This window comes from Anser cygnoides, chromosome 7 (assembly GCF_040182565.1).
Source record: "Anser cygnoides isolate HZ-2024a breed goose chromosome 7, Taihu_goose_T2T_genome, whole genome shotgun sequence".
NCBI classification, from domain to species: Eukaryota; Metazoa; Chordata; class Aves; order Anseriformes; family Anatidae; genus Anser; species Anser cygnoides.
In genome coordinates this window covers 15,152,004-15,164,033 of record NC_089879.1, presented here as the reverse complement: position 1 = coordinate 15,164,033, position 12,030 = coordinate 15,152,004, and the positions used below count along the sequence as shown (strand labels likewise).

Below are 12,030 nucleotides of genomic sequence, written 5' to 3'. Positions count from 1 at the left end.
TTGGCTCCCCCTCCCACGCTGTGTTCGGGTGCAGGACACCGCATCCTAACTCCTGTTCCCCATGCTCCCGGCTTCACAACCCAGGCTGCAGCTGCTGCGTGGTCCCGGCATCAAGCTCACATCCAGCTTTCGCTTTGACTTGGTCACAGCAGGCAACCCCGTGTCCCTGTCCTACAGCAGGGGCTGCAGCAGGATGCCAGCAGCCAGTTCGTGCTGCCCCTCGGTCTGGCTGCACCCAGAGCCTTTGAGGGACATTTCTTGACAATTGGCATTACTTAGGACAAATATTTAATCAGAATACTGTACGATGCTAAGCTAAGCACCTTGCAGATATCTGTGTGTGAGATAGCCACGGCCTCACTGCTCGCTGCTTCTTCGAAGCCGCTGGTTTTGGTCCTTCGGACAGTTTGTGTCCACACTTCAGTCCCCCATTGAAACCTATTTGTTTTTAATTTTTGAGCAAGAATTCCTAAGAAGATCCTATTAAGACAGCTATGAACTAATAATATCTTCACCATATATGGTGCATTTCACCCTCGGTTTGTGCACGGCTGTAAGTATATGCTGCAGTGCGTGCTGAATGCTGCCAGATGCTTGCCGGAGCGCGGTTCTTACCCAGCCCAGCACGGCCCCGTGCTCTGCAGGAGCCCAGGGGCTGGCCACCAGGTACGTTTTGGCCAGGCCCCTGCTCCGCCTTTTGTGTGGCATCAAAACTGGCTCTGCCTGGTCTGTGCCGTGCTGGCACTTCTGTGCTTTCACAGCATTGCATTTCAAAGGCCTGGTTGCAAGGAGGTGCATGCATGTTACCTGCAAGTCTGGCCAAAAATCTGATGCTGCAGTGCACAAGGGAACCCTGCAGCTCTGGAGAATGTGCCGTTTTGATGCTCACAAAGGAAAAATCTTTGCCTAAACCTGGGATACAGCATGGGAAGTGCTAGCATTATATACCTGCCGTTAGCCCTACTCAGTTTTGTTTCTCATTCTCCCATCCATGGCACCACAGCTGGGTTATTCCTCCCCTCAGAGGTGGCCAAGGCGAGAGCGACTGCAGAACCGACTGTGACATGTGCCAGGCGCCAGCAGGTCCCAGCTCCGGAGGGCAGGTATGTCCCCAGGTGCCAGCCCTGCCAGTGGGACGGTGCTGGGACACCTCTGCCTGCGCCCCAGCAGGTCAGCCCACCGAAACCTGCCCAAACGTGCCGGGGGCTCTTTAATGGCCAGGCTGGGGGGACAGACCTGGTGCTTCCAGGTCTCCTCTCATGACATCCGCCGAGTCCCATTCCCGCACTAATCTTGTCATTCTATCCAAAACAATTATGGAGGGCTTGTTGTTTTTGGCACGGCCCTTTATTTACAAATCCCATCCTGCTTATAGCTCATGGTTTCATTATCCTCTAGATGTTTACAGAGCTCCTTTTCTTAATATTTGTGCCATTATTTTACTAGGGACCCGGGTGAGACTTTCCAGACAGTGATTGTCTGGCTCATCCTCTCCCCCACCAGCTCTTTCTGGAGAAGTGCACGTTCCCCCACGCTTGTCTCTGCCTTGGGTGCCCTCTCTGCTGTACCTGCACCACCGACGTCCTCCCTGAGCCTCCAGCTCCTGATCATCGCCTCTCCTCCGCACAGCCTCCCCTGCTCTCCCCGCTCCCAGAATCGGGATGCGGGTGCCTGTCTGGCCGTGGGAGCAGCCCCTCGGCTGGCTTTTGGCTGCCGGAGGACCGTGTCCTGGGAAGGCAGCCGGTGGCAAACCCGACACTGGGATTTGGGGGTCATTTGCATGGCACAGAGGTGGGTCGCCGGCTTGTGCTGTGCGCCTCGCTCTGATGCTCGCTCCTGCCCGTGGGCTGTCTGTCACAGGGTCTTGTTTAACCTTCCCTGCCACAATATCTCGCAGCCTTTAATCTGTTTATCCTCGTAACCCTGCGATGAGGTAAAGCAGAGTTATCCTCATTTCAGAGGTAGGGAACCGAAGGGAGCCTTTTCAAATGCAGATCAGTGCTTAATGATGCAGAGATAAAGATTTTAAAAACATGCCCGAGACAACAGGCATGAGGCGTGTAACCGAGCTGGCTGCTTCTGCAAATCCCATTAAGCGCCTCTGCCTTTTCCAGCTCTTGCTGTCTCAGGGCAGTGCTGGCAGAGGGGCAGGGACACGTGGCAGGGCCAGGCGCGGGGGTGCCCGGCGTCTCAGCCTCGGGCCCTGGAGCAGGGCTGGCAGAGGCAGCGGTTCAGCCTCCCGGGGTGCGCCAGGGTGCCAGGGGACACACAGCCCCCGCACAAAGCGCACCCTGATGTGCACCAGTGCTTGAGAGCCTCTGCCGCGTTTGGGATTGAAAACTAAAGCAATGGGCGTATGCATTGAAATGTGAGGTGGGGAGTGTGTGTGAGCACCTGCTTGGCTGAACTCTGGCAGCTAAAAGAGAGGGAGGGCGTGGGGAGCTGGACCAAGGGATGCTCTGCCCAGGAGGAATTTCCCTTTGGTTACGAGGTGCAAGTGCTCTCCGTCCATGCAACGCAGGCAGCGCCGCACACGCTGCACCACGAAGTGGAGAGCGAGCAATAAGCAGGGGCTCGCTGTGCTGCCCCTGCCTGGGCAGTTGGTAGCTGCAGCTGACGTGGTTAAAAGCCAAGGCTGCGGGAGGTGTTCGTGCCCCTGCGGGGCTCGCTGCGGGGCTCGCTGCTGCTCCCGGGCAATTGTTGCTGTGCTTGTGGGAATGCGGCGGCTCGGGCTGCGCAGAGGTCAGTGCCTTTGTCTTGCTGCAGGGAGTTTATCTCTGCGGATCTTGCCTGCTTTCCTGGGTCAGGCTTCACCTCCTCTGTTATCAGCAAACGCAGGAACAGCCCATTCCAGAGCCAGGCTGCGGAGGAACCTCTCGACCCCCTTGCAGGGGGAGGCACCTCTCACATCCCATCCGTCCCCTGCTGGCGGGCACCACCAGGCCCTGAGGGACGCGGATGGGACCTGCAGGACCGTGGTTGCCGTCCCCTGGCTGTGGGCAGTGGGCAGGACGGTGTGCTGGGAGCAGCAGTGCCGCACGTTTCGCATGGGTGCTCAAGGTCAGAGGCGGAGGAAGAGGCAGTGGAGCTGACAGAGCCATCCCCAGCCTCATCTCCACTGGGTCCTCCACCCCAAATGTGCGGAGGGGACAGGTCTCCATCAGCAGCACCGACGGCCCCGACCCCTCCTTCCCCAAGCCGCCCCGTCCGTGCGCACCCTCCCCTTCCCAGCAGCTCCTGCTGGACCCCTCCAGCTGTCTCCAAAACTCAAACCATTAGCATTTCCTGTTCAAACATTTCCAATAAATAAATGGAGACATCATGCCACAAGCCCACAAGTGACCCAGAGGCGGGTCCGAGGCCGGGATGGACACGACCACCCAGCGCCCGACCCCCTGGCTGGGCGCCAGCGCTGCCTTTGTTTGAATTCCCGGGTGAGTAAGCGCTTGGCTGACGCCAGCCAAAATGCCATAAGAAAATTATTTTTTTATATTAAATAAATTGTTTTCAGTAAATCTGCTCCTACACCAGGGTCCTGAACCTACCCGCAGCACGATGTGCCCTGCAAGGAGCTGGGCTCCTCTCCCCTGGCCACGTCCTGGCCAGGCAGAGGGACAGGCGCTGCCCGGACGGGACAGCTGGGACCGGCTGTGCCGTGGGTGCTTCCGTCCCCCCCGTCCCCAGCTGCGCAAAACTCCGTGCCTTGACACAGCGATGCCTCACCCACCCCGGGGCTGGGGATGCTGGGGACCGATAACCGAGTCCCTTCTCCATTTGGTCCTTTGCACCCTTAGGACAGCACCTTCAATGCCCCGGCGCGCTGGGCTTCATTTTCTGGGTGGCTCATGCAATGGCCACGGTCTCCGAGCAGCTCTGCTGCCCTCTGCCAGCAGGTGGGTGCCGGGTGCCACACACCCGCTCACGCTGGGACACCAGGAGTGATGTGTCTGTGGACTTACAGGAGGAACTGGAGAACCTCTGGTGGTGCCCAGCGGTGGTAGGAGAGGTTGGAGCCCAGGTGGGGGGGGTGTGCTCCCTTGTTCTTGTGAGCACAAAGGCCTTGTCCTCACTGCACTGAGCTATTCTCCAGCTTCCAGAGCCTGCCTTTGGAGCTAACCAAGCTCTTTCATGGAATTAGGAAAAATTACGGGAATATACGTCCCACTATTTTTATTATATTTTACTGAAGACAACACTTCCTGAAGGAACATGGTGTTTTAGGCAACATTTTGCTCTTGAAATTTTCTGAAACATTTAAGGAGGTAGAAACACTCTTCAAAAGCGGAGATGTAGATATTCTGCTCCTGGGAGAAGCATTCGTTTAGCAGCACGTTGCACTCTGGCACCACTAGACTTCAGAAACTGAAATGCAGTGAAACTGCTTTTTAACAAATCCGTCTGATAGAAAAACTGGGGGCACCCGTGGGGCTGTGCATGGGCACTGCCCACCCCTGGCCATGCTGGGGGCCAAGCATCTGCTGGTGTTGTGGCTTACTGCGAAGATGGCGGCGGGGCCCCTTCGAGGCTCTGCTGGTGCCCCGCGGTGGGGCCGGCAGCTCCGGCTGCCTCGGGGCTCAGTGCCATCAGCACTCAGAGGTGCTGACAGACAGACCCAGCGAGGGGCTGGCGGGGGCCGGAAACTCCTGATCCCTCTTTATCTGCCCCTCGCCCTGCTCTCTCGTCTCCCCGTCTGGCCTGCTATCTCATGCTCCTGTTCCCGGAGCTCCCTGCCTGCTTGGAGGCTGCCCTCCCCACGGCCAGGCACCAGCCCCCTCCCTCACCCCAGAGCCCCCCCGGAGCACCAGCCCTGAAGGGGGGAGACACCTCAGGTGCCCCCATCGCGTGTCTGCATGCTGAGCATCAGCAGTGGCAGCAGGCAGGTGCCTGGGACGGGGCTCTGCAGCAGCTGTGCGCTGCAGGTTGGAGTCTTCCCAAAAGATGCCGGCTGCTCCTGGGTTCTGGGTACCAGCCCCAAATCAAGCTCAAGTTTTTCCCATGGCTCTTGTGGCACCCCTGATCCCACCCCGTTGCTTTGCACACCCACTGCCCCAGCTGGGCAGGGTGCTGGTGGGGAGGGGGGTGTCAGGGTCCGCAGTTAATGTAGCTGCCCCTAAACGCGCTGCCAGAGATCAGCTAATCTGATAATTACAGCAACAAAAGCCATTTAGACAAACCATGACCTGACCCCGGGAGCTTGGAATGAAAACATTTTACCCTCCTCTGTCTGGATCCTGCACTGAGAAAACATCTGTATTCAGAGGAGGGCTGGGAAAACGGCGCCGCGCAGCACCGGTGGGAACGGCCGTGATGCTGCCCCTGCCTGCACCCTGCCTGTGCCCAGCCTCGGTCCCCTGGGACGGGCTTCAGGCAGCGGGAGGGCAGCGGTCCCCACGTCCCTGGGGTGCCCGAGCTGTGCGGGAGCCGTGCTGGCTGCCGTGCCCCCGCCGGAGGGGCTGAGCGCGGGGGGCCATGCCTGCGTGCGGTGCACGCCCGGGGGCTGCTTTGCTCTGGGTAAGGTGTGCGAGCCTTCACGTTGAGTGGCAGGTCCTTGCTGGCTGTCAGTCTGCGGCAGGAGATGAAGGGACGGCTGCCTCGGGGCCTGCTCCCATGTTTCTCTTGCTTTTCCATGCGTCTTGGTGGCACCCTTTGTGTAGGCTGGGGAGATGAAAGCACAGGGCCAGAGGGATGTTGCTAACGCACAGCCACCCGGCTGCCTGCTCCTTTGTGCCTGTCTATCTCGTTCCTGCATCTGTTCCCAGAGGAGCCCCAAACCACGCAGCCGAGGGCGCGCGACACCGGCGGGGCTGGGGGCAGCCGCCGCACCAGCCGGTAACTCCTGCCGGCTCGGCGACCCCGGCCTCGCAGGCATGGGCAGCGGCACAGAGCACACCAGCACTGCTGGGCTGCCCGGCAGTCCCTGAGGGAGGGGAGCAAAACCATGGCCATTTGGGGAAAAAGCTTTTTTTTTTTTTTGTTTCCCTGCAAGTGGCACCGCTCAGCCTGCCCCAGCAAGTGGCCGCGCGGTGGCTTGGCACAGCCAGCTCAGCAGGCAGTGCCACTGCACTGGGGAAGGGCCTGGCCCAGTCCCCAAGTGTCCCAGCGCTCTTTGGAGAGCGGTCGGATTAGACACCAGTAAGAGCAGCGCGAGGCCGCCAGTCTGGGGACTCCCCTGCGTTTCTGTCTGCTCCAGGAATGGGAAGCTCTCCGCAGCCTCGGTCGGCCTTTCCCCTTGCAGCATCCCACTCGCACAGAGCTTTGGTCCTCGTGAGCCGAAAATGTGACCCACCAGAGGTGGGCTACCCCCATTTGCCTCTGGCGCCCTTGTTCTCATCTGCTGCTTCCCTGCTCATCGTCTCCGCATTAGGAGTGTCCACAGACCCCAAGGAGCCCAAGTGCTTCCCATTAGGTTAGGGGAAGGGTTTCGGTTGAGGTTAGGAACGAGATTAGGGTTAGGGTTCGGATTAAGGTTAGGCTTATGGCTAGGGGTCGGTGCCGTGCAGTACCCGGCAGTGTCACCAAGTCATCAATGTCACCGAGTGGCGCGGGTCAGGGCTGAGCCCCGGGCGCGGCGGGCTCGAGGCGGGACGGGGACACCCTCGGGCCGGCTCCGGGGCTCGCGACCCGCAGCCGCGGCGGGCTGCTGACGGGGCGGCGGCGATGCACGGGCCGCCTCTGCCCTCTACCGTCACCCCCCAGCACAGCCGCGGCTGCCGGCCCCGGCGGGAGGCCGCGGTGCTGCCGGGAGCTCGCCCCCCCCCCTCCCCCGTTACCCCCCGTTATCAACCCGTCCCCGCGCCGCGCCCCGGGCGCCCCCACGCGTGGGCACCGCTCCCGCCACCAACTCCCGCCGGCGCGCCGCCGCGCGCCACGACGGGGCGGGGCCTCGTGGGCATTCCACCAATCAGCGGCGGCGCAGCGTCACCGCGACGCTGACGTCACCGCGACCGCTCCGTCCCGCGACCGTTCCCCCCTCCGAGCCCCCGCCGCCACCTCCCGGTCGGCGCCCGGCCCGCCGCTGATTGGCGGAGGGCGCGGGGGCGGGGGGCCCGGCGGCTCGCTGATTGGCGGAGGCGCGCGGCCGCCCCGCCCGGCCCCGGCGGTGAAGGTGAGCGTCTCCTCCAGAGGCCGCGCGCCGCCCGCAGCGCCCCGCACCGGCACCGGCCCCGGTACCGGCCCCGCACCGGCCATGGCCGCCGCCGCCTCCATCTTCGCCGCCGTGCCGCGCGCTCCCCCGGTCGCCGTGTTCAAGCTGACGGCGGATTTCCGGGAGGACGCCGACTCGCGGAAGGTCAACCTCGGCGTGGGCGGTGAGTCCGCGGCGGGGCCGCCTCCGGGGGGGCTCCCGTTAACGGGGGAGGGGGGGGAAGCGGCGGGACGTGGCGTGACCGCGGGTGGCGGCGCTGCCCCCCCGCGGCTCGGTAAAGGTCACGGTGACAGCGCTTCCCCCCCTCCCCCCCCCGCCGGCAGCCTACCGCACGGACGAGGGGCAGCCGTGGGTGCTGCCGGTGGTGCGGAAGGTGGAGCAGATGATCGCCGGTGACGGCAAGCTGAACCACGAGTACCTGCCCATCCTCGGGCTGCCCGAGTTCCGCGCCAACGCCTCCCGCATCGCCCTGGGCGACGACAGCCCCGCCATCAAGGAGAACCGGGTGGGTGGCACCGGGACCACCGGGGGGAGTTACCGGGACCGGGGGGGGCACCGAGACCAGGAGGGCACCGGGAGCCCCGTGGCACGGGGGGCAGAGGCGTGGGTAACGGCGGTCGGGAAGGATTGGAGGGTTTCCTCCGGCCTGGGTGGGCTGCAGGGGCTGGGCGTACCCCGATGAATCCCCCCCCCGTGGTTACGGGGAAGGGCAGTGCCCGGGATTTGTCGCAGCCGTTTTTAACGGTTGTCCCCCCAGGAATCTGGAGTCAGGTAGCAGCCGGCCCTCCTGGTACGGAGCAACTTTTAGACCAGCTGGGAATCTTCGTGCCGTGAATTAATAGGAAAAAAAACTCCAGAATAGGGAAGAAAAAAAAAAAAAGACTAGGAAAGAAAAATGGAGCCTACAGTTATAGGTGTCAGGTTGGGCCCGGTGGCTGGAGAGCCCTGAAGGAGGGGGTTTTCCCGGCGGGGTGACCCAGGAATCACGCCTCGGGTCCCCTCGGTGGGTGCCCGTGCCGCGTGTGCTCACGGCTAGGCCCCCCCCCGTTTCAGATCGGCAGCGTGCAGTCCCTGGGCGGGACGGGCGCCCTGCGCATCGGCGCGGAGTTCCTACGGCGGTGGTACAACGGCACCAACAACACGGCCACCCCGGTCTACGTCTCCTCGCCAACCTGGGGTGAGTGCCGCCTCCGCGCGGGTCGGTCGGTGGCCGAGGGACCTGGGGGGTGAGGGAAAGCCCTTCCTCTTCTGGGAGAGGGACTTGTCTCTGTGTTTTAGGGAATTTAAGGACGTACTGGGGTTGGGGTGGGTGGCTTGCTGGGAGGTGGAGCCCGCTTTTCTGAAATGCGATTTCTTTCCCCAGAGAACCACAACTCTGTGTTTCTGGATGCTGGCTTTAAAGACATCAGAACCTACCACTACTGGGATGCCGCCAAGAGGGGCCTGGACCTCCAGGGGCTGCTGGATGACATGGAGGTGAGGAAACCTGGCGTGGGGTGGGCTGAGCGTGGTCCTGTGCCTGGCAGAGCGTCTCTGCTAAAAGCACTGCTGGTACCCAGAGCAGCTCGCAGCCCTCCTGCGCTGTGGGTGCTGAGCCTTGTCAGTGCGTCCGACCGAAACCCGCTCTCTCACCAGAAAGCTCCGGAGTTCTCCATCTTCATCCTCCACGCCTGCGCGCACAACCCGACGGGCACAGACCCTACTCCGGACCAGTGGAAGCAGATTGCTGCCGTTATGAAGGTACGGGCTCCCGGTGGGGCTACAGCCGTGCCGAGGGGACGGGTTGCTCTTGAGCCAGCCGGAGGACTTGCGTCCAAATCTGGGCTCTGGGGAATGGCACGAGATGTGGCAGGGGCTGGAAGAGTCCCATGGGGCAGGCGTTGAAGGGAGAGGCTGACAGGATGCTGCTCATCTGTGCTGTGAGGATAGAGGGCTCGGAGGGTGGAAGCATCCCAGTTCTGCTCACGCCTCCAAGTTTTTACGTCCAAACTCAGTGGAATGGGCTGTGTTGAGGCTTTTCACGCTGGGAAGATTCTCCAGGGGCACCTGCTTTTCACAGGTGCTGGACGTTAGGGTATAAGACAGTATATATTTCGTGCCCTACCTCATCCTCCAGAGCGGAGTTTTCTCCTGCATTTGACCTCTTCTTTGCCACTTTAGTCTTCGTTGTCTTTTGCCCCTAGTAAAAAGAAAATCCACTAGTCTGGTGTTGCTGGGCCATGCTTCTTTTTGTATTCCCCCAGAAGCTCAGTGGTCATTTGTCCCCTAATGGGGACAGCGGGGGGTGAAGTGAAAGCTGTGGGGAAGGGGTTTCCCTCTAACACTGTTCCTCCTTCCAGCGCCGGTTCCTGTTTCCGTTCTTCGACTCGGCGTACCAAGGTTTTGCCTCTGGCAGCCTGGACAAGGATGCCTGGGCTGTGCGATACTTTGTCTCCGAGGGCTTTGAGCTCTTCTGTGCACAGTCGTTTTCCAAGAACTTTGGTCTCTACAGTGAGTGTCCGGCAGTAAGCTGGCCACACCCAGACAGATGGGGCTGGCGTGCGGGGTTGGGAAAGGGGTCGGGGGGAGAGCTCTGCTTTGCAGCGACGCGCGGGACCGATGGCTCACGTCTCTTGGCTCGTCTGCAGATGAACGCGTGGGGAACCTGACCGTGGTGGGGAAAGACGCGGACAACGTGCAGCGTGTGCTTTCCCAGATGGAGAAGATCGTGCGCACCACCTGGTCCAACCCTCCCTCCCAGGGAGCGCGCATCGTGGCGACTACGCTTACGTCCCCGCAGCTCTTTGCCGAGTGGTAGGTGTCACCAGCGGCAGAGGGAAGGGGGAAGCTGTCCCCGTGAGTGTCAGGCTCCAAACCAGCTAGGTGCCCGCCCTCACGCTGTGCTTTCTGCCTGCTGCAGGAAGGACAACGTGAAGACGATGGCAGATCGGGTCTTGCTGATGCGCTCGGAGCTCCGGTCTCGCCTGGAGTCCCTGGGGACCCCGGGCACCTGGAACCACATCACGGACCAGATCGGCATGTTCAGCTTCACGGGGTTGAACCGTAAGTACAAAGTGCCCTGGTGCTGCCCTAGGGAGGGGAAAGGAGGATCGGGGGAGGAAAGTGGTAGCAAGGGTGAAATGGGCTGAAGCAGGCCAGGCAGGGATCTCTTGGGGAACTTGCTGGACTCCTGGTGTCACTGCCTCTGTAGCAGGACAGGGCTGAAACACCAGCATTTTAGTGGCCAGTGCTGGAAGTCTTCTGCTTGTCGTGGAAGATTTAAGCAGTCCTGACTGTTTTTTGGGGCTTTTCTGAGCTGTGGGGTTACTGCTCTGACCTGATGTCCATTTGCTTCTCCAGCTAAGCAGGTGGAGTACATGATCAAGGAAAAACACATCTACCTGATGGCTAGCGGGCGCATCAACATGTGTGGCCTGACTACCAAGAACCTGGACTATGTGGCCAAGTCCATCCATGAAGCTGTCACAAAAATCCAATGAAGCACAGGAACAACCAAACGTACATGAAGTCACCAAAGCTGTAGTGTGTAGTCCGTGTATTTCCGTGCTCAGAGCTTGCCTTGTCCACACCTCTTGGGGTTTAATAAAGATGGGAGCAGTAGCTCAATCAGGGATAATCATGACTTTTTTTTTTTTTTTCTGAAATACTCCTTGCAATATGGTAAGCCACTGCCCCAGGAGGTGAGGGCAGTATGAGCTGCCTTGGCCCTCATTTGACTGACAGTAGCCTGGTCTTCAGGCACTTAGAGCTGCATCTTTAGCACATCCAAATCAACTCCATGTAACTGATTGTTTTGATCCAGGCTAAGGCCAGTGCCAGTGCAATGCGCTATGGGATAACAGCCCAAACAGTTGGGCTCATACGGGTTGTGAATTAATGTTACTCAATAGTATTTTGTGGAGGGGCAAGGCCGTTGCTGGCTTTCCCCTACCAATTTCTGAGCCTTACGCGAGCAAATATTCATAATTGTAATAACTGCTTTGTGTTTCTGACAGAAAATTAAACCTCCATCTCTGAACACTACCCCTGCCTTGTGTGATGTCTTCCCAGTGTTAGCAGGTCACTGCTGGAGGAAGGGCCCACGCTGCAGAGCTGTACCACTTAGCACAGGAAGGCTCAGCACTGAAGGTCCTTTGTACCCTGCTGCTTTCAGCTACCCTGCTGCTTTCAGGCCATGTTAGCCTCTTTCAGGCTGAGGTTAAAGTCTTAGCATCTTGCTTTGTCCACTGTCTCACTCCTTGTGTTTAAGGGGTTTCCCTTTCTCCTTGCAGTGTGCCGTATCTCTGATGATCACAGTTGCTCCTTAATGGAGCACAGCCCTATTGGAAGAGTAGTTTGGAGCTCCCTGTGACTCCACGTGAAGCTGACTGGTTTCTCACGTCTGTCTTGTTCCTTCCTCTTTCTGGCACTGCTGTGCTTCCTCGCTGGATGCTCGCATGTTACCCCACCATCTGGCTGTCTCTCCCCGGCCCAGAGCTGCTGGCCTGTGGATCCTTCCTGCTTCCCCTTGTCAGCACGCTGTTGGTGAACTACCACCTACTCTGGCTTTAGTGGGTTCTGCCAGCAACAGCCTGGGTTTCTGGCACTGAAAAGGAGCTGGGACCATCTGCTTCTGTCTTTGCAGATCTGTTCGGGAGCTGACATTACCACCTTGATACAGCAGGCTCCTGCCAAAACCTTGATGAGGAAAGGGGAACAGGGTCAGTCAGTGACAGTCACTACTGTCCTGATGGATTTTGCTTGTGCTGCAGCTTAGAAAGCAAAGGGGAAAATTGCCTTGTTTCCTTCCTGTGTCTGCAGTGTGTCTCTCTTGATTGTCAGAGGTCTTTGCAATGAAGCAGAATGCTGTATGGCCTTCAGGAATCTTCCCTGCCCCTGTTATTGCT

The 12,030-nt window shown here is 59.9% G+C and overlaps 1 protein-coding gene across 1 annotated transcript; it reads left to right on the top strand.

The window, feature by feature from the left end:
- Window positions 1-6,790: 6,790 nt before the first annotated feature.
- Window positions 6,791-11,167, top strand: GOT1 (glutamic-oxaloacetic transaminase 1). The gene is made up of 9 exons (XM_048060442.2): window positions 6,791-7,307; window positions 7,468-7,649; window positions 8,198-8,321; window positions 8,508-8,620; window positions 8,780-8,884; window positions 9,484-9,634; window positions 9,772-9,937; window positions 10,044-10,186; window positions 10,484-11,167. The coding sequence occupies exons 1-9, from the start codon at window positions 7,187-7,189 to the stop codon at window positions 10,621-10,623; spliced, it is 1,245 nt and encodes a 414-aa protein (XP_047916399.1). The 5' UTR covers window positions 6,791-7,186; the 3' UTR covers window positions 10,624-11,167.
- Window positions 11,168-12,030: the final 863 nt, after the last annotated feature.